Consider the following 22,230-nt stretch of genomic DNA (forward strand, 5'->3'; position numbering starts at 1 on the left):
CACTTTTTCCAAATTTACCGAGTGGTTCAACTACTCGGTAAATTTGGCACCCTATTAGCGAATTTACAATTTTTAAAAAAATGATGCATTGCTTTTAAGAAATCGCACATATGCGACTTCTTAAAAGCACCCGCAATTTTAGAATTCGCACACATGTTACGAATTCTAAAATTGCTTCATGCATCCCAAAAAGCACTTTTGCATTCGCAAACGGCCGATTTTAAGGAATCGCACCGTTTGCGAATACAAAAATGCTTGATGCATGTGGGGGATTTTGTATTATAGTCCTTGCTTATGCGAAGCAAGGTTGGCAGTAAAACTGGTACAGTTACTGCCAGCCTTGCTTCTCGTAAGCAACAGCTATAAGTACAAAGTGCGTATTTATGCACCACTTGAAGGTTTTCTAAACACATTAAATAAAGGCATTACCATTTACAATGCCAATAGCTCAAACTCTCGCAAATGCGAGACTTTATTGTATTGCAAATGCAAATGCTTATTTGTGAAGTGCTCTCTTATTTTTGCTCAGAGCTGTTCTTTTGCTTATTTGGAGATATGTTTGGTAGAAGTACTTCATTTTTGTGCATTCACTTATGTATTTTCACATCTTATTTATTTTTGCCTAGACCTCTTTTTACGGAGAGTTCACTCTAACATGGCCTAAATTGATTTTGTGTTCTGTTGTTTTTTTTCCGACTATGTTGCTGATGTAACTTTAAAAAATATCTGTTTGAATCTAATGATTAAAGAGCGTTTTGCTAAATTATTTTTGGCTCAGTTTTTAGTTCACTTTGCGATTTACTGGTCCTGGAGATGGGCGTAGGTTTTCCCTGTTCTTCGGTTGGTTCAGTGTAAAATATTATATTTGATGCAAAACTGGGCTACTTCAGCAGATTCCTTCTTATTTTCCAATTATTCATATTTTAGCTGCGCCAGCAGGAACACTTTTGGCTTTTTTCTCTTTCTAAAAAAAAATACAGCTGGCAGCTCAATAGGAAGGGCGAAATTAGATACACAAATGGCACTCCTGCATCCTGTTTCTGTCTCAGCGTTCACTTATTTCTGTCTAGGATATTGTCCACGTTTATCTTTTTAATAGATACATGTTCCACACAGTCATTTTTCTATATGTATTAAAGATAAAGCTATTCCCATCCCAAAGTAGGGTACCAAACAGGTGTGCTGGCATGACTGGGAAAGAGTTCAAATTATAGAAATATCTCTGCCTAGGAACATCTTTAAGCTCTCTTGCCACGGTTTAACGTTCTTAGCAGAAATGTTCCATACTGAAATGAGAGATTCTACAGTAATGTGCTAATGGGTTGTACTATAAAAAATCCAAGCAAATACATGAGTTTAACAAACATTTTCGGAAATATTTTGAATAGGCCTTGACTTTTGATAACTAAAGAGCATTGGCAGGAGATGCTACTTACCTGCGGGAACATGGCCCATGGTCCATATCACTCTCAACAGCAAGTCTGATGAGTTCAGTTTTCAGGAGTTTCTTGAACTTCATGCAGTTGTATTTCCCTCGTAGGTTTGGGTTCACAACATTCTAGAGTCTCAGCCCATACACCTTCATAGCTCTGCTTCCATGTTAAATTCTCCTGGAGTATCATTTTATTTTCATCCTGTAGTCCAATATTGAACACAACTTTCCAATGGGGAAATAGAGGGGTGTTAGATTCTGTAAGTGTTAGGCTTGGCCCTTTTTGCAGGGTCATCCCAGAACTTTTTGCCTTCCTCCTGTATTGTTTCTGACCTGTTTTTGTTGGTTTTAGGACTCTGGGCGCTTTATCATTGCTGATCAGTTCTAAAGTGCATATGCTCTCTGTGTAAATTGTGGCTATGGATTAGGGATTCCATGATTGGCATATTTGATTTACTAGTCAGACCCTAGTACCATACACAGTGTGTGCCCAGGGCCTGTATATCAAATGTTGCTAGTGGGCTGCAGCACTTATTGAGCCACCCACAGAAGCAGCCTGTGAAATGTAACTTTGGCCTGCCACTGCAGAGCCTGTGTGTAGTCTGGTACTGCCATGTTGACATGGCAAGTGCACACACTTGCCAGGCCCTAAACCTTCCCTTTTCTACATATTAGTCACCCCTAAGGGAGGCTCAAGAAGACCCTGTGGGAGGGTGCATTGTATGTGAAAGGTGGGACACGCCCTGATGTGTGCGGCATGTCCTGATAGTGAAATGCTGCCAATTCCGTATTTTACTATTGCAAGGTTATCTGTTCTCATAGGATAGAATAGGGAGTTTATTTATAACATCTTACAAAGATATCTGACCCTAGGAACACAATAGAAGAGTAAAGTTTAGTATGCCTGAACTCATATTGTTAAAGTGCATCTTTTATTGAGGATGATTTTTACATTCTGGGTTTGAAAATACCACTTTCAGAAAGTAGGTATTTACTTGCCTAACCATCCAGTGTGCCTCTGCTAGGTTTGTATATAGCATGTCTGGCTTTTGGATGACATGGGCTGGGGAGGGACAGCAGCTCCAGAAGTCTGATGAGTCAGGGCTGGGCTGAATAGGCCTGGTCTGCATTTGGAGTAGTGGGAGGAGTAGCACCTTCACCTGAATAGGGCTGCACCTGCCTTCCACAATGATGGCTCCGCCCCCTGGGGTGTGACTGGAGCCAGGGCTCACACTGACAATGGAGATTGTTGTGCACTTGCAAAGTGCCCCACTGATCTGGTTTTGGCTGGGTACTCACACTCTCTGCCTTCATGGAACAAAGGATTTTTGGGTATAAAAAGAGGGGCCCAGACTCGAGACTTTTAGATCACTTCTAGTAAACCAAGAGGAACCTTTCCCAAAGAGAAGAGCTGGATAAGCTGTGGAGGAATACTGCCCCAGTGCTGTTTGCTGTATGGAGTTGGCCTGCAGTGGCTGCTTGCTGCCAAGGAAAGGAGAAAAGGACTTTGCAGTTTGCTTTGTCATCTTGAGGAAGATCTCCAAGGGCTTTAAACTGATCTTGCCTCCTGTTCTGAAGTCTCAGGGACACAAAGTCTTCACCACCAGCTCCCCTGAATTTCCTTGCTGGGAACTCCAACCTGCAAAGCGGTGCCTGCTGTTATTTAGGACCTCTGGAGACTGTTTGTCGCTGGGAGCTGGAAAATCGACGCAACATCAAAGAAGCATGACGCATCCGTACTTGTTTCCGCCGCATTGCCGAAGAAACCATCGCAGCCCCTGCCGTGGCTCGAGAAATTGCTGCACACGGCATCATGTGCAACTATCTCTGAAGTCCAAGATCATCGCACTGATCCCGAGGCAAGCCTGCTGTGCAGCTGCATGAAACCACACATCGTACCGGATCAACGTAACGCATCGAGGCGCCAAGACTGTTGCATCATTGGGGGCCGAAGTAAGAAACGCATCAACTCCCCACGCAGTAAGGAATCAACGCATCTCCTCCCCTGTGCTGCAGTAAGGAACCAACGGATCAGCTCCCCTAAGTGTAAAGAACCAACGCCTCACCTTCCCTGCAGCCATTTTGTTTGGTTTGTGTGACGCATCCAAAGTAGTTTGTGAGAAAAGTGTTGCATCCACAACTTACTTTGAACTGAACTATTTCTACCATTTGAAAGCCTTAGTTTTTAATACTGTATTTTGGATTTTTGTTGTTTGGTCATGTTTTGGTTTAGATAAAGATTACTTATTTTTCTAAACTGGTGTGGTGTCCATTTGTAGTGTTTCAACTGTATTACTGTATGTGTTCACAAATGCTTTACACACTGCCTCTGATAAGCCTATCTGCTCGTGCGAAGCTGCCAAGGGGATGAGCAGGGGTTATTTAAGGTGTGTATCCCTCTTACCCAGACTAGAAGCAAGGTCCCTATTTGGGCAAAGGTACCTACCTCTGCCAACTAGAGACCTCCATTTCTAACAATAGATATGTCACACCCATGACCCAGTAAACTCTCCATATGGTGAACAAGACCTTAACTTTAATCTCAGCATCCATTAGGGCCATTGGAGGGTTTTATTATTAGGTTAAAAGCAGTCCCACTGTCTGCGGCTGAGGAACATCCGAACTGCTTTATTATGAAGTCTATGTAATCTGCTCAATACGTTTCTTGATGAACCCAAAGTAGATGATCAATCAATCAATCAACAGAATTTGTATAGCGCGCTACTCACCCGTTAGGGTCTCAAGGCGCTGGGGGGGGGGTCCCTACTGCGCGAACAGCCAGGTCTTGAGTTGTTTCCTGAAGGAGAGATGGTCCGGGGTCTACCGTAGGTGGGTGGGGAGGGAGTTCCATGTCTTGGCTGCCAGGTAGGAGAAGGATCTTCCTCCGATGGTGGATTTGCGGATTCATGGGACGGAGGCGAGGGCGAGGCTGGCGGAACGGAGCTGGCGGGTGGGTGTGTAGAATGTGAGTCGGCTGTTGAGGTACTTTGGGCCCGTGTCGTAGAGAGCCTTGTGTGCGTGGGTGAGGAGTCTGAACGTGATCCTCTTGTTGACGGGGAGCCAGTGCAGGTCTTTCAGGTGGTCAGAGATGTGGCTGTGGCGAGGGATGTCCAGGATGAGTCGTGCTGAGGCGTTCTGAATGCGCTGGAGTCTTTTCTGGAGTTTGGCTGTGGTTCCAGCGTAGAGGGTGTTCCCGTAGTCCAGACGGCTGGTGACGAAGGCCTGGGTGACCATCTTCCTGGTTTCGGTGGGGATCCATCGGAAGATCTTTCGGGGGAAATGCGTAGGGTGTTGAAGCAGGATGACGAGACGGCGTTGACTTGCTTGGTCATCGTGAGGGAGGAGTCCAGGATGCGTGCGTGGTCCATTGGCCTGGGTGCGGTGCCCAGGGCAGGGGGCCACCAGGAGTCATCCCAAGCGGAGGGAAATGGTCCGAGGATGAGGACTTCCGTCTTGTCCGAGTTCAGCTTCAGACGGCTGATCTTCATGCATTCCGTGACGTCTTTCATTCCTTCCTGGAGGTTGGCTTTGGCGGAGGCGGGGTCGTTGGTGAGGGAGAGGATCAGCTGGGTGTCGTCGGCGTAGGAGATGATGTTGAGGTTGTTTTGGCGTGCGATGGCTGCGAGAGGGCTCATGTAGATGTTGAAAAGGGTGGGGCTGAGGGAAGATCCTTGCGGAACGCCGCAGATGACTTCGGTGGCCGAGGAACGGAACGGGGGAGGCGGACTCTCTGGGTTCTTCCGTCGAGGAACGAGATGATCCACTCCAGGGCCGCTCCTTGGATTCCGGTGTTGCTGAGGCGCTGTATCAGGGTTCGGTGGCATACGGTGTCGAAGGCTGCTGAGAGGTCCAGGAGGATGAGGGCAGCAGTTTCTCCGTTGTCGAGCAGGGACCTGATGTCGTCGGTGGCTGCGATGAGGGCGGTCTCGGTGCTGTGGTTTGCTCGGAACCTGGACTGTGAGGGGTCGAGGGATCCGTTGGTCTCGAGGAAGGCGGAGAGTTGTCTGTTGAAGGTCTTCTCGATGACTTTAGCTGGAAAGGGGAGGAGCGAGATGGTGCGAAAGTTCTTGAGGTCCGTGGGGTCCGCTGTAGGTTTCTTCAGGAGGGGGCTCAGCTCGGCATGTTTCCAACTCCCCGGGAAGGTGGCGGATGCGAAGGAGCTGTTGATGATGTTCCGGAGTTGGGGCGCGATGATGGAATCGGCTTTGTTGAAGATGTGGTGTGGGCAAGGGTCGGTAGGCGAGCCGGAGTGGATGGTGTTCATCAGGCGGGTGGTGTCTTCAGTGCTGACCGGGGTCCAGGTGCAGAGGGTGGTGGTGGGGGGCGATGGTTCGGTGGTTGGGTCCATGGTCTGCGCGCCGAAGCTATTATGTATGTTGGCAATCTTGCAGTGGAAGAACGAGGCGAGTGAGTTGCAGAGGTCTTGCGAGGGTGTGATGTCGTTGTTGCAGGCGCTGGGGTGTTACAGTAACATGGCTAGCCAGAGTGTCACCTCTTCTTAGCTTTTTTCTCTGGTCAGTATGGAGGATTGAGAGAATTTTTTTTGTCCCAGTATTAAGCTGGTTATCAATGCTGATGACAGTACTGAAGGGAATCCCTGAACTTCCACTTTTATTCATTTGTTGGAGATGTTCCATGGATTGTTGGACAGGGAGGCAGTAGACCATTGGGCTTAGCTTGCTTGACCAAAATAACTTCTACGCCACTCAACCCTTACGATACTCCACTTTATGCAACTCCACTATACGACACTGTACTCCATTCTAGTCTATGACACTCTACTTCACTCAACTCTAAACCGCTTCACTTTATGACACTCTGTTACACTCTACGACTCTCAGCTCTTTGCCATTTTAGGCCTCTCCATTGCACGACACTCCTCTCTACGACACGCCACTCTACAAACTCTACTCCATTATACTCTACTCAACTATACTCTAATCCACAACACTCTACTCCATGACACGACACTCCGCGACAAAACACGACACTCCGGTACACAACACTCTATACTACATCACTAACCTTTAGCCATACTGAACAGCATCCATGCTGGTGTACAACATGGCTAAACACTTTGGCAAGCAGGTAGCTCTCACACAGGCGAGAGCTATTGATTTTGGCAATGTTGGTTACTTTTTCTTGTTCTTAAAGCCTCTTTACAGGCTAGCAGGTTATTGTTGTTTGCTAGGATCATAACTGTGCTGTCGAAGTAAATGTTTAGGTAATTATTCAGCAGCATCCAGAGAAGATTGTGGAGTCCTGTTTGTGACTAGTTCGTTTTCTCACTGGAGTAGATGTGTGGTGTCTGTTTCTAGTTCTTGCATATTTGAATACTAAAGTTTGTGTGTTTATATAATTGCTCATTTCATGCTCATTTCAAGCTGTTTGATGATTGCAAGGTAAGGGTGTGAAAGGTTCTGGCACTAGGAGATGCGTAGGGGTCCATGATGTTAAAGTGATGGTAGTCAGGGTTGGACTTGGAACCGAGGGCAACCTGTGCAATTTTCCAGGACCAGTCCTGGGGGGGGAGAGGGGGCAATATCGGGGATGGCTGCCTGGCCTCTGGAGAAGCACTAACTGCCCTGAGAGGCTGGAAAGGGTTGTTTGCTGCTTTTGTTACTGGGGGACGATATTGCAGCACTGCTACAAACCCAGGGCCCACAGCTTCAACACCGGCCCTCATCCTTCCAGCCTCCCAGGAAAATGCCCGATGCCCACTACAGCCTGTCCGGCAATGATGGTAGTAGGCATGAACGCTCACCTTTTGCTAGAATGAGAGATTGAGGATGAGGCTGTTGTAATGTCCATGAGTACTAATAGCGTGCCAGCATTGACAGATCAAAGCAGCGTGGAAAGCTCTTTTGTCTCCCTTTGAAGGGGCAGCAAGTCCTTTGAAAAAACTCAGATTGGACATTGGTAGGCTTTTTAGAACTACCTTGAGGCACAAGCAAGATGACCACACAACAAAGTGGTGGTGCACGAAGTATGTAGGAATGATTAGCACAAAGGTGTTACTTGATATTCTAGTGGAAAAGTTTTATAGGAAAAAGATTCCAGGGAAAATAATTACAGATAAAAGTGTGCAGTGTGTTGTAGTTGAAATGTGCAATTTCAAGAAGGATATGTGCGTGACACACCTGTGAACTTCACTGTAACTATTTCAAACAGTTTAGTTGAAAGCATGCTTCGAGTATCGAAGATGTGCTTCCAGGTGGCTATGATAAGTTATTTGCTTGTCAAGAGGGCAGTACAGGAGATGCAATGAGTGCATAGAACGTCCCCTGAATGCAGTGTCACCGTTTGAGTCTTTAAAAGGAAAGCTTGCTGATTCAAAGCTGTTCCCTATTTAGTTGAATGAACCTAAGATTGTTGAGATAAAAATAGGAACAAGGTTTCCAAGAAGATTGAATAGTTGACTATATATATATATATATATATATATGTATATATACACACACACACATACACACAGTTCCGCAGAGGAGGAGATAGACAAAGTAAAAGATGGAGACATTCACAAACATTGAGTTCAGCTACAGGGTGAAAGGTTTCCAAAGACATTATTGAAAGTTTCCCGCACATTGAGGTTTCGGGTGTGACAGGACCTAAGTCATTTTTTTTCCCTTGTACAACATACATGCACCCCACTCTTGTGTTTTCCTATATCTGGTGTGTCTAACCACAGTATATATCCCCATATATTTCTGTGCTGCTTTTATGTTGTATTAATTCTATTATTTTATTATGGGAAACAGGGTGGGCGGATGAGCTGTCGAGATCACTGGATATAGTCATTTTCCTATGGAGTAGAACATTAAAGCAGGTTATATTTCCCCTTATGTCAATTAAAATCTTTCTCCGGGACAGTTCTCACCAGAGCCAGGATGAGTTGGTGGTGTTTCCATTATCTGGTATAAGCCATTTTGTGAGCCAGTCTTATGTGTGGAATTGAACCTTTAGAGAAAGATTACAACAGGGGTGTTTTTCATGGTGATAAAGAATAAGAACTCGAAGAGAACTTTAAGGAATGGGCTCCTATTTATGAGGATGTGGACATGTGGCAATGTTTTTGGGGGTGAGTAGTTAGGCCATAGAGTTAAGAAAATTATTTTCTCAGGGGTGGCTGTAGTGAATTTCAACCCATGCTAGCATTCCTAGATTTGTATGTTAAAAGGCTTAGTTATGATGATTTCCCTCAAACTTTTTTCTTCATTTTACTTAATGGTAATTTTTTGAATTTACTTTGCATCAGGTTTCCTTCACTCTGTACATTATGGAGGGAGATTGCTGTGGCCGTACCTCATGATTAGCAATATAAGGAGTTACGATTGTCCAACTTAACGGTACTCCTTTTATCAGCCAAGGGAAGATGATAAGAGAATCCTGTCAGCTTTTTAAATTGTGGCTTGAAGATTAGCTGGTATATTACCTCGATCACCTGAGTGGGATTGGAATTCTCCAATTTCCTTGACTAAATGAACGAATGAATGATTGAATGAAAAAAACTTGTAGAAAGCAGGACTCAGCCCCAAAAGGGTATCTCCGCGCTGTGACTGGAGATATGACAGCTAGGAAAAGGGATCAGTTGTTGTAGAGTTCTGTTTTCAAGAGTTTTCTGAACTTTAGGAAATTAGAACACTTATGTGAGTGGATAGAGAGTGAGTTCCAATATGGTGGAGCAAGGTAGGAGAAAGTTCTGCCACCAGAGCGGAGTTTGTTAACCCGAGGGACCATAAGAAGAGCCTTCTCCCCAGAGCGCAAGGATCTGCTCGGTAGGTAGAAAGTGAGTTATTCCGCCAAATAAGTAGGGCCTCTGTCATTAAGTGTTTTATGGACCAATCAGCAGATTTTAAATGTAATACTTTTACGAATGGGAAGCCATTGGAGACGTCTTAATAACAGGAGAGAAGCTGTTCTAAGGGGCATATTAAGGGCCAGCTGTGCTGCCGTGTTCTGAACCACTTGTAACCTGTTCAGCACAGCTTCATTTTCCGCTGCTAGAAGGGCATTACAACAGTCAAGATTACTAATTATTAAGGCTTGAATCAGGGTCTTACGTACTGATAAAGGGAGTAGATGTAACACACTCCTTAGAAGCGTCGGTGTCTAGAAACAGGTGCCTGAAGTAGATGCTGCTTGATTTCTCATAGATTAAAAGTGGTCTAGATGGACTCCCAAGTTCTTTGCAGATGTTGTAGGGATGGGGGCAGGGCCTAACTCTGATGGCCACCAGTCAGGCGACCACAGTATTCGTGAGTCACCGAACATTTACATTTCGGTTTTATCAACATTAAGCTGGAGACAGTTTTTCATCAGCCAGCCAGAAATTGCTCTTATGCCTTCAGCAAAAAGATGTTTGGTTTCAGACGATGTGTTATCCAAAGTAAAGACAAGCTGGGTGTCGTCAACATATGAGAAAGGAGTAAACCCATGCTCACAAATCATTTCAGCAAGAGTGGCCACGTACACATTGAATAGTGTGGGGCTGAGGCACGAGCCCTATGGCACCACCTTCGTGAGAGGTCTGACACAAGAGCGGAAGGGACCCAAATTTGGTCTAAAACCACACTGTGAGGAGTCAAGACACCCTTGGGATTCATGAGCTTGCCATTAATATGTCCTTCAAGTAGTTTGCTCATGAGCGGAAGAAGTGAAATGGGATGATAGTTTGATAATTCTGTTGGGGGTACATTGGCCTTTTTACAAATCAGAAGCACTTGAGCTGCTTTCCATACCTGGGGTAGTTTCCCTTCACTCAAGGATAAGCTGAATAAAGTTCAGATGGAAGGAGCGAGAAGCTTAGCCAATAAGGCAAACATGCTAGTTGGCATTAAATCATTAGGAGAACCCGATTTAGCTGTTCTTAGCATCTCTTCTACTTTAGAAACCTGCAGAAACGGAAAGCTCGCTAGGGCGGCATCAGTTCCTCTAGGAACTAGAGGGAGTGGGGTAGAAATATCTAGTGTATCGGAATCACTTGGAAATTTATCATTTATTTTATTGACTTTTACTACATAAAAGTTGGAGGGGTCGTTAACGATTTAAGAATTTTGTAGAGTTCCTTTGAAGAGTTAGCAGCTTGACTTAATTGAGAGGAGATATAGGCATTCCGAGCAGTCATGATGTTTTTATGGTAAAGAGGTGCAGCGTTGTTATACGTTTCTTTCTCTGCCCAAATTTGAGTTTTTCACCACGTCTTCTCCAGTTTTTTGCAATTAGATTTCTCGCGACGAAGTTCAGGAGTGAACCAAGCTGCATTCTTTCTTTGGGGGTTAAAATGCTGTTTCTTAGGTGGAGCCAGCATATCAGTAACTGATTTTATGGCTGAATGCAGTTCGTTCTGCCAAGTATTCATATCACCAGGTTTATCAAAAGTGGGTTGTAGAAACTCCTTAGCAAAAACCTCCTCTGTAATCTTATGCCATTGTCTCTTCATATTGCAGATGGGAGGGATAGGCATGCCCATCAATTGGGTACCATTTAACTAAAAATGAATCAGGGAGTGGTCCAACAAAACCACAGGGCAATTGGGATCAGAATGTATACAGGGTGAATTAGTGAGAATAAGATCTAAAGCACAATCTGCGAAGTGTGGAGGTCCAGCATTAATCTTTCCAAACCGAGAGAAGCCATATCTTCAAGGAAATGGGCAGCGTCGATCTTCACACTACGTTCGGTGTGGATGTTGAAGTCCCCTAATAAAAGAAATTGTTTGGAAGAGATGACATCTGGAACAATCTTTTCCATCAATTTTGAAAGAGAAATCTTTAACCGGTCCCAGGGGGGCGGTATACCGAGGCACCTTCCCAGCAGTCCTGGGGTGAGAGTTCCATCTTAAAAATACAGATCTCTATAGAATCATCCAAGACTGTCTCTGTAATTACTATTTTCAAAGATGCTTTATAAACAATCTCAATGCCTCCTCCCACTTTGCTATCCCTATTTAGATTCAGTATTCCTTTTCCGGTAGAGGTAGAGTGATAGCCAGTGTGGAGAAGGGTTTAAGCTATGTTTCTGTTAGGTAACCTAAGTCAGAGGAGTCTGAATTCATTAAATCCCATATTTCAGTAGCATGTTTAGGCAGAGATCTTACATTTATTAGAAAGGCTCTCCAACTATAAGTGGAGCTATGAGAGGTCTGGATACCTGGAGTCAGTGGAGAGATTGCTTTGGGCTTAGAGTCGTGTGGGGGGTGTTGAACAGAGTGTTGAACTCCCCCATTAGTCTTTCTTTGAGACTTTGAAAGTGGCAATACTTACATGAAAATTAACATGCAAGATTGAGAGGAATTGTATGACATCAATTTGAGCCGTCCATAGTCTTAGCCAGCTGGTTGATGTGTTTAAGTTCGTAGGTAAAGTATTATATCTAGGTAAAGGGTCCATTATATAAGGAACAAGGGTCTTGGCTCCTGGCAACGACTGGGCAAGGACAGGTGCAGACGGGCTTGCCCTTGGCGTGCCAGCGGCGCGCCCGCTGCCAGCATCTGTGTGGTCATATTCCTTAAATAGTTAATGCTGAGAAAAACTAGCCCGTCAATCCAGAAGTTGGAAAAACTGAAGTTGAAGAAGGGGAACAATTGGCTTGTTCGCTCTCTCCACTCAATTGGGAGGGAGCACTCGGTGGACCGCAGAGCAAGCAAGGAAACAGCAAAGGTAAAACTGGGCAGACTAAAATGAGATATTAAATTGTTACAACGACAGGAGCTGAGCACTCAGGCTACAGCTTAACATCCACACAAAGTATACCACAAAAAAGCACTCAAGCTAAAACTTTGCAAAACTAGAATTAGAATAAAATAGAACTGAAATAAAATAAAGGCAGGTACACACCATTAGCCTTAATATCCACTGAATGTCCGCCGGGTCAAAATCCCTAAATAGTTCATGGATGAGAACAACTAGCCCGTCAATCCAGAAGTTGGAAAAACGGAATTTGAAGGATGGGAAAAGTTGGCTTGCTTGCTCTCTCCACTCAATCGGGAGGGAGCCCGTGGTGGACCGCAGAGCAAGCAAGGAAACAGCAAAGGTAAAACTGGGCAGACTAAAATGAGATATTAAATTGTTACAACGACAGGAGCTGAGCGCTCAGGCTACAGCTTAACATCCACATGAATTATACCACACAAAAGCACTCACGCTAAAACTTTGCAAAACCAGAATTAGAATAAAATAGAATTGAAATAAAATAAAGGCAGGTACAACACCACTAGCCTTAATATCCACAGTTTTCTTCAGCACATTTCTTTACCCACAGAGCTAAGATTTTAACCTGTGTTCCATGGTTTACACACAACTGTGCACAGCAGATGCAAGTATCTAACACAACATTTTACTAACACAGGGTTAGGTTATTCTGGTTTGGGATCCATTACAGAGTGTGACTTTGAGTGTGAATTCAACTGTATTTTTTAGTCTGTACAGCAGTACTACAGTAGTGGTCAACATTCCCTCTTTATTGAGGTAAGAGTTGTGAGAAATCCAAATGCTACCAAATTGTACTACAGTGTACCAAATGGGGCAAACTTATATAGCAGTAAAGTGTGAGGGGAAATGTCATGTTGTGCATCGAAATGCCATTTTCCAACTACATAGCTAAATATGGTGTAGTAGGGTAGAGTATCAGTCAGAGAGAGCTCGTGCTCCTTAAAATGACTTCATCATGCAACAACGGAAAAATCACGGGACTGCCAATTTCTGAGTAAGCCGGGGCCTTAATTACTGGCAATACTTACAGCTCTAATCTATTTCATTGACAAACCTAGAGAGCCACAGGGGGTTCATTTTTCCACACTCCCTGAGACAATAGCAAGTGACGCTCCTCCCTTCATTTTGTTGACAAATCTTCTAGGATTTGAACACAAGGAACTGGAAGGAGCTGAGAGGGGGTTCATAATTTGTATGCAATGTGCTATAATCCTTCCATCTGCAGGTGAATAGTTTTTCTAATCCAACCTGCACGTGATTAGTCCAGATAAACAGGTGGAATGAATCCGATGATCTCATTTTGATTGCTAGGTTAGTATGCGTTGACGATTTGGAGCATTCAGAAAATAATTGATAGTTCCATCAAAGGAAAGTGTAGGGAATGATTAAACTAGCAGGATATTAATTTCTTTATCGCTCTCAATCTCTAACTCTCTATATCGCGCTTTTGCTTTCTATTTTGCCATCTCTCTCTGAGTCTATTTCTTTCTCTCTCAGAACGATAAATGTCATCTCCATGCTTGCTTGCTTCCATGGCCATTGTATCCTGCAGCACAACAAATGAGTATGGAAGCGAAGTTCGGAAGACAAGTCACAATAAATGATGGGGCCTGGATATAAACACATAAGACATAGGTGCCAACAAAAGAAATGTTGGAAGTTATTACTCATGCTACTGACCAGCTTCTCCACCATCGCTCTGGATAATTACATCAGTTACAATCAAAAACAAATGTCAAATGCCACCAAATAAATTAAAGCTGAAAAGACTGCATGCAGCAGGGAAGAGACTAGCCAACAAGACAAGGTAAGAACACTTCTATCTACATATCAAATCTAATTAGGCACTGGCATGTGAGACTCTAGTAAAAAGAAACCCAATATCTTGTCTGATGCCTCAGGTCGGATACCAACAAGAAGAATCAATTCAACAGTCTCAAAAGCGTTTCTAAGTCTTCACTTGGAATCCAAGCATAGAGCGTCAGAGAACTTTCATCAACTCTTTCTAAATCATTACCTGGAATGCAAGCTTTCAGCTTTGATAACTATTATTGAGCCGATCAATCCATAATTTTGATGAATCATAGACTGCTTAACGCCCGTTGACAATTTTGCAACCACAAGGGCCAAGAAATTGTTTCCAATGGCATGAAGTGGTGCACACCCAATGAGACCCCTGCTTTAGAAAGTACATATAGTAGCCTCAGGAGTTTGCACCTGTGATGTATCCACGCTACAAAATGAACAGCTGTATCCGTCTGAAAGAACAGCTAAAGACTAATGATAAGATCTAATTCTACCTACTCAGCGACATCACTGAAGCCACACAATACTTTGTTGGCCAATATGTAGTCAAAAGTTGATATTTTAACCAGCAACAGTTAACCCTAGAGGAAAGCGATCCAGCATGATCGTTCTTGGTGTTGTTTCTCTTTAAAACATGATATCTTTATATAAAATTTTAGATAGTCTTGTGTGAATGCCACTTCTGCTAAACACGCTGGTCAATAAATGTTAAATCTCTCAGCTCCTTCCAGTTCCTTGTTCAAATCATAGAAGATTTGTCAACAAAATGAAGAGAGGAGCGTCACTTGCTATTGTCTCAGTGAGTGTGGAAAAATAATTGCTTAATTATATTGATAGAGATGTAGTAGTTTTCAGTTCTCACTCTCCAGGTTTGTCCAAATTCCAGGCTCCCAAAAAGATGGAAAAATTAGAACTAGCGGTAACTTCATGGACTCATAAAATATGTCACATTTTCAACAAAGTCCCATTTCCATTACTTTTCTGAGGCTACAAACACTTTTATATTTCCATTAGAAACATACAAGGCATGAATCGAAAAGATTGCTATATGAGTAGGTGCGACTTACTCTTGCAGTACCCGATAACTCATTAATTTTCTAGAGTAAGCCAGGATTATTAGACTGCTTAATAAAAATGGACATTACTCTGCTCTGCCAATGGACAGGACACCTCAACACAATGCCATTGATGTATTTTTCTCTTGAAGATAAGGCCGAAGCTAAGGCAAACAGACACTCTGTCAGAGGCAGGTTCCAAATAGGGTTTGGCGGAACTCGCAGACTTTCACTCCCCAGAATTCCGTCGAGTTACATGAAAACAATGTGAGATTCCGCCGAGTTCCACGAATGGGCGGTAATCGGCATTTCGCGGTACTCGTGCTGATTTTTAGTGCTGGTAGGTAGTTAAGCGCTGCAAAATCTGCACGAATGGTACGACACAGTGCAGCAGAGTTTGTTTTCTACTTGAATGGCAGCTTTCTAATTGCAAGTTGTCGCAACCGCCTGCATTGAGAAAGTCTCACCGAGTGCCCTCCGAGTGCCTGAAAATCGTGCTAAGGGATGCCAGTTCTCACTGAGGCTCGCCAACTTACCATTGGTGAACCACGCATGAAAAAAAATCTGCCATGCCACAGTTGGCAAAGTTTGTTCGGAACTGCAACTTACAAACCTAAACTGGAGTGGCCAAAACTCCCAAAACTATGCTGGAGGACCGTAATTTATCGCCTACCTCTAGTTCCAACCAAGTAGATTTTGTTGGTCCATGTCATCTGGAGGTCACTACATAGGATTGCCATATCGCTCCATGTCAGCATGGTACCATGTTTCCAGTTCTTTCCTTTTACTAATCATTCTTGTTGCATGTTTTAGCCCTGCTGGTTACATTTGTGTATTTCCTCACAGAGTGCACAATTTAGTAAGATGAGGGTATAGAACTATAAAAATGCCATCTTGTTGGCATGAACTGATTTTACAACCCTACTGCTAAAGCTGCCAAACATAGGAAAAGCTACTGCAGGGCAGAATACTACCAGTGTAACGGCAAGGCAACATTGATCAGCACAATCATTGCATTGTCTCCATTGCACACTAATGAGACATGGCACCTGCCAATGTCAGTGTGTGTGTACAGGACGGTGCAGACTCCTGTGCCACTAAAGTGAGCTGAACCCCGCCTGTCACTTACCAACTTACTGAGCTGTTTTATCTGTCATGGGATTTGTGATAAAAGTATATCTAGCAGTTGATGTAATTCTGGGTGTAGTAGTATACGTACTAGCGGTTGTGCTCTGTATTATGCTTTTGTTCATCATACAAAAAGAAACTTGTAGTCATCTATTCTTTGTACTGCTGTGCCAAGTATGATAGGGTATGAATGACTTATAGAAGTATTTCTTTACATTACCAGCATCAAGCATTCAAATAGGGATTACAATTTCATTAAAACTGTGGATAGAGTTTTGTAAGTACTACATTCATGACACCCTACTTACAACAAAGAATTAAGGAAAACTAAACATAGGACTGAAAGACTAGGAGCAGACTCTCTGCAACTGAGGGCAGTAGTGCGGGCGGGCAGTAAGGCACCTTCTGCACAGAATGCACAGTTCCTCACTATAGGTGCCAGAACATGTGATACACCAAGATAATATGTAGCAAAAAAATAAAAAACACGTAATAGTACTGAGGGGGCAAAGTGCTGAACCAGGTGATAAAACCTGATAGTGGTAGTAACATTTCATATGTGCTTTGATTTTCAATTTACAATTTTAGGTTGTAAAAATGAGGCATGACAACACCATTATAAAAAACCTATTACACATTTACACCTTCACATTTACAATGCATATTTGCAGGTGGTAACGGTTGGTTTTCTCTTGTCACTGACATAATAAAATTACATCACATCATGGGGCAGATTTATGTTGGGAATGCGCCACGTTTGCGTCACGCAACTGCGGCGTAAATGTGGCGCATCCCTATGACCCGTTTATAACGTGACGCATCTAGGCAGATGCGTCACGTTGTAAAGCCCTGCGCCACTTGTGGGCGTTCCGGCGCAGGGTGGGCGTTCCGGGGCAGGTGCGCCTCGCAAAAGTGGCTGAGTGAAATCTATAAGATTTCACTCAGTCACTTTCAGGCCAATGCTGCGTCAAAACCCTGCGCCTGCTTGAAGCAGGCGTAGGTCTTGATGCAGCATTGTAAAGATGGGGCACCCCGGAGCCTTGCTGGAGCTGCATCGCGCTTGCGACGCAACTCCAGCAATGCGCCACCTTTACGGCACAGATGCGTCACGCATCTGTGCCGTTTTTGCCCCATGGTGCGCTGCATTGTAAATGCGGCGCACCATGGGTGGCGGAGCAGCGGCGCACAATAACTGGCGCATCCCTGGGGATGCGCCAGTCATCATAAATCTGCCCCATTGTTTTTACCAATAGGCATATACTGGGTGCAAATAGTAATGTTTGCGGATATCTGCCTCTGCAATATTGTGTGGCAGTGAGAACCACTATATTTGCTGGGAGGTGAACGGAAATGCCAGAAATATACTGCAGATGCCTGCCACAGCAGAAATAAAATACATTTTGTATTTGCGGTAGATTTAAAACTTAAATATGGCATACATAACATGGAACGTCAATAAATTAGATGACGTACGTCTTGGTTGGGTTTCACCCTACTAAAATGTTTGTTTCCATAAAACATCATGCTTATGAATCTATGTTTAGCAGACTTCTTGAATGTTTGGAAATACTTGTAAAGGTTAGTTTGTAAATTAACAAATGTTTATTTTAATGTGGGAAAAGATATTTGTTGTTCTAGACCCTTTTGATTTCACAATAGTGGTAGCGTCACTGGGCTCGAAGTACAAAATGTCCTGGCTTTGAGATCTCCCTGTTCAGCTAATTGCCAGCAGGGTTTCAAAAACGATTGCCTGATAGTTGACAGTATACCGCTAGCACAACCAGAAGAAAAGCACGTTTTGGAGGCCGCGACAGAGAGGCACTATCAGCCTGATTCATCATTCTCCCGTTTTGCGAGCCCCTAATAGCGATTCATAAGGAATCGCTATTAAGGACTTGCAAAACGGGATTCATGTAGAAATTGCATAAAGAAATGCGATTCCTACACATTCCTTATTTGCGATTAGCAAATTGCTAATCGCAAATAAGGAATAACTCCCCATTCATTCCTATGGGCCTAAAGGCTCATAGGAATGAATGGGGAGTTATTCCTTATTTGCGAATAGCAATTTGCTAATCGCAAATAAGATAGCGATTTCAAGGGTGCCAGGGGTGTCCAAAGGACACCCTGTAGCACCCCTGAAATGTAATCTACATTGGTGTTGCTCACACACATGTCCAAAGAACATGTGTGTGTGTAACATGCAACTTAGAAAAATGCATTTAAATGCATTTTTCTAAGTTTTCGCTATTTACCACGAGGTTTGACCTCACGGTAAATAGCGGCCCAAAATAGCGATTTCGGTATTTTAAAATGGTTCATGAATTGCATTTAAGGAATCTCAAATAGAGATTCCTTAAATGCAATTCCTCGCAAATATGCAAATTCTTTAATAGCGAATTTTGCATTTGGGATGATGAATCCCAAATGCAAAAATTGCACTCGCAAAGGGCCAGATTCTCAGAATCTGGCCCTTTGCGAGCGCAATTAAGCTTGATGAATCAGGCTGTATCAGCCTTATTCATCAACGGCCCGTTTTGCGAGCCCCTAATAGCGATTCATAGCGAATCGCTATTAAGGACTTGCAAAACGGGATTCATGTAGGAATTGCTAAATAAATAGCGATTCCTACACATTCCTTATTTGCGAGTAGCAAATTGCTAATCGCAAATAAGGAATAACTCCCCATTCATTCCTATGGGCCAAAAGGCCCATAGGAATGAATGGGGGGTATTCCTTATTTGCGATTAGCAATTAGCTACTCGCAAATAAGATAGCGATTTAAAGGGTGCCAGGGGTGTCCAAAGGACACCCTGTAGCACCCCTTTAATGCAAATTGAAACAGGTGTTGCGCACACACATGTCCAAAGGACATGTGTGTGTGCAACATGCAACTTAGAAAAATGCATTTAAATGCATTTTTCTAAGTTTTTGCTATTTACCGAGAGGTCTGACCTCTCGGTAAATAGCGGCCCAAAATTGCATTTTCGCAATTTTAAAATGATTCATGAATTGCATTTAAGGAATCTCAAATAGAGATTCCTTAAATGCAATTATTCGCAAATATGCGAATTCTTTAAAAGCGAATTTTGCATTTGGGATGATGAATCCCAAATGCAAAAATTGCACTCGCAAAAGGCAAGATTCTGAGAATCTTGCCCTTTGCGAGTGCAATTTAGCTTCATGAATCAGGCGGTATGTGGCTAATTCTGCCTCATAAAGTATTGAGGGATTTCTGCGGGTGCTGCAGCAGGCCATGCATACTACTTCCAGCACCAAGAGGCCCCGTGGCCTTTGAAAACCAGGGAACTCCTTCTCTCTGATTTGTTAGGCCTTGGTGTGCACTGGCATATTCAGATGGGTATCTGCAGCACTTCCGGAAGGGCACCAGCACGAGAACCCATAAGAAAAAAAAACTATGCACACGATGGATGCTTTGTGTTAATCCCTGTCCTTAGAGTGTGTTGTACAAACCAGACATTTATTCGCGCCAGTTTCCTTAGTACGGAAATGTTGCATTATGAGGACAACACATTCAATACATGTGGCTGTGAACATGCAATGTATGAAGCATGTGTCATGCCTCAGAAAGTAAAAGGTATACTCACCAGTGTCGCACTGAAATTTATTCTTACAGTCCACCTCCTCTATTTTACAAAGTTTGGATGGGAAGCAAGGCCGAGAATTCACAAGAGATTCAGTACAGCTCCGACCTCCAAACTGAGAGGGAATCAGGAGTGAACGCGTTCTGAACTGAAGAGGAATCAAGGAAACATTTCAGTGAGTCGGTGACAGAATGACGCTGCTACAGTAAATAGTACTCAAATTAGTTGGTCTTGTGAAAAGTCTACACTCATTGAGTTCGCCAAATTTTGTACTTAGACCTTTAGCTATTTTATTTTTTACTAAAGTGCTCACTCTGTTTGATGCCTTCCTCTTTAGGAGTACTAGGAAGGTGTTTGCTTAGTTTTTGGTTAGAAATGCAAACACAAGCAAAGTAATTTTGGGGCTGATTACGATGTCCGCCCGCCATCGCAGATGCAAATGGGACTCCCACCATAGGTGCGGCGGTCCCGCTATACGAATTGGGATGCGCCCGCCACACTGGCGGGCGCATCCTGTATTTTTACATTGCGGCGGGCGGCAGCACCCGCCACAATGTTAAAATACATGTTGTGCATATGTATGTACAACGTGACAGACACTGTGCTGTGCCTGTCACCATGTACATTCATATGTAGGGAGGTACCATAGGTGCCCCCCACGTGCAGTACCCCACCCCACCCACCCCCCCAGAGGAATCTCCACCCAATAAGACAGGCATACAAATGCACACGGCGGTGCCTGCACGGCACCGCCGCCATTGCCCCATAGTACCTTATCCCGCAAGGCGGGCAGAAAAGGACCGCCTTCCGGGACCACGGCGCACGGCCTTTCCGTCTGCCACGGTACCTTTCCCATTCTCACCGCCATCCTAATTTGGCGGTGGGAATATTCAGGGTGATGGCGCACTTCCCGCCATTGTAATCGGCCCCTATGTTTTAGGTTAACGGACGCCATGACACTGGTGATAGTACATAAAACATAAGGGTTCTCGTCAGAAGAAGGAGAAGTAAACTTACTAAAAGGTCGCAATCAAGAGATTAGAAAATTAAAATACGCAAAGAAGGACAGTACATATTGCAAAATAACAAAGACAAAGGACGATTAGAATAAACTTAGGTGAACATGTTTAAAAGAAATATACGTTGAGAAGCCCCATTTTGTAAGGATATCAAATGTTGAATAGTACACTGGGATATGTGCACCCATATAGTACCTTCATCAGGTATGCATTTCACTTGCACTTGCATTGTTCTGGACAATGTGGATGATGAATAAAGCTGTCTACCCTCTTTATAGAACCAGCCCCTAAAGCCCCAGGCCAGACAAAAAGATTCCTTCTTCACCTGGGCTATATTTGGGATTAGTCTAACAAGTCTAATCATTGAAGAATTAAGTCATCTGCATGAGTACAGATTCTCACCCATTATCCACTGAAATCAGTCATCTGGAAGTACTTTTGCATACTGAATAAACTCTACTGTAGACTCAGCTAAATAAATACTTGGATTTGTAGAACGCGACTAACCACCCGTGAGGGTATCTAGGCGCTGTTCATAGGCACAGGAAGATTTAGTCGTTTACCCAGAATTAATGGATGATGAGCCAACGCCAAAACTCGAACCTGGATCCCCAGTTCCAAAGTCAGAAGCTCTGGCCATTACACCACAGCTCTCTGGTTGTTATGTCACATCCTCTCGGTCACAGTGGGGCAGCTCTGTTGACATTATTTGGAAGAAGGCCACTATTCTAAGCATCCTCTGTTACTTTGGGACCACAGATAACTATCAGATATGAACTGTACTCAATGCTCCTGCTGCTTGATAATCGTGGAGCGGTGCACCACCAGGCTGCCTTTCCTGATAACAAAAGATTGACCAATTCCTTTATGTGAAGAACGTAGACGCAGTTAGGTCAAGATGGCTGCCGTTTTCATGCATTTTACCAAAGATCCCCTCCTTCCATCCTTTATGTTGCTGGCTCTCCCGGCTACCGGGTCATGTGACCTAACATGGGGAGAATGGAGACGCACATAAAAACGGAGTATGGACGCCTTGTTTACTTCCTTGATAGTAAGGGAACACCTGGTTTTTCTGCCGCCTATGGAACTGGTTAGGTGAGTTATTACGATCACGAGGAAAGGAGGGGGCGGTGGTGATCGTGAGGGGTTGCTTTTATTATTGCATTTCCCTGAACCATTGCTTGCCATTCTTAGGTCTCAACGTACTATGGTTGGACCACTTCGGGCATGAACGGTTGCTGGATACAGAGTAACTGAGTAAGCTATTTAGCAATACGAGGTGGGCACATATTGTTAAGGAAGGATGATGTGTTACACTGTGAGGTGAGTGTGTGGCACGTGGTAATCGTTGGAATTCGACATGAGGAGGTCAAGGGGGTGTTTTCTTATATTTTCATGGTCTGTTGTTTTAGATCTCAACTCGTATAGGAGCGGGGACAAACATTTTGAGCAAGTATAGGGACTGCTAAGGATCGA

At 43.8% G+C, this 22,230-nt stretch overlaps 1 protein-coding gene across 2 annotated transcripts in view; it reads right to left on the bottom strand.

Moving 5' to 3' along the window:
- The window catches only part of LOC144818001 (complement component C6-like), a 909,016-nt gene that overhangs the window by 707,395 nt on the left and 179,391 nt on the right, over positions 1-22,230 (bottom strand). For both annotated transcript variants that reach the window (XM_078675007.1, XM_078675006.1), the window contains exon 4: positions 19,739-19,883. In XM_078675007.1, coding sequence (XP_078531133.1) covers positions 19,739-19,883 — 145 coding nt within the window. The remainder of the gene's footprint in view (positions 1-19,738; positions 19,884-22,230) is intronic.

This window comes from Lissotriton helveticus, chromosome 2_1, assembly GCF_964261635.1.
Source record: "Lissotriton helveticus chromosome 2_1, aLisHel1.1, whole genome shotgun sequence".
Lineage (NCBI taxonomy): Eukaryota > Metazoa > Chordata > Amphibia > Caudata > Salamandridae > Lissotriton > Lissotriton helveticus.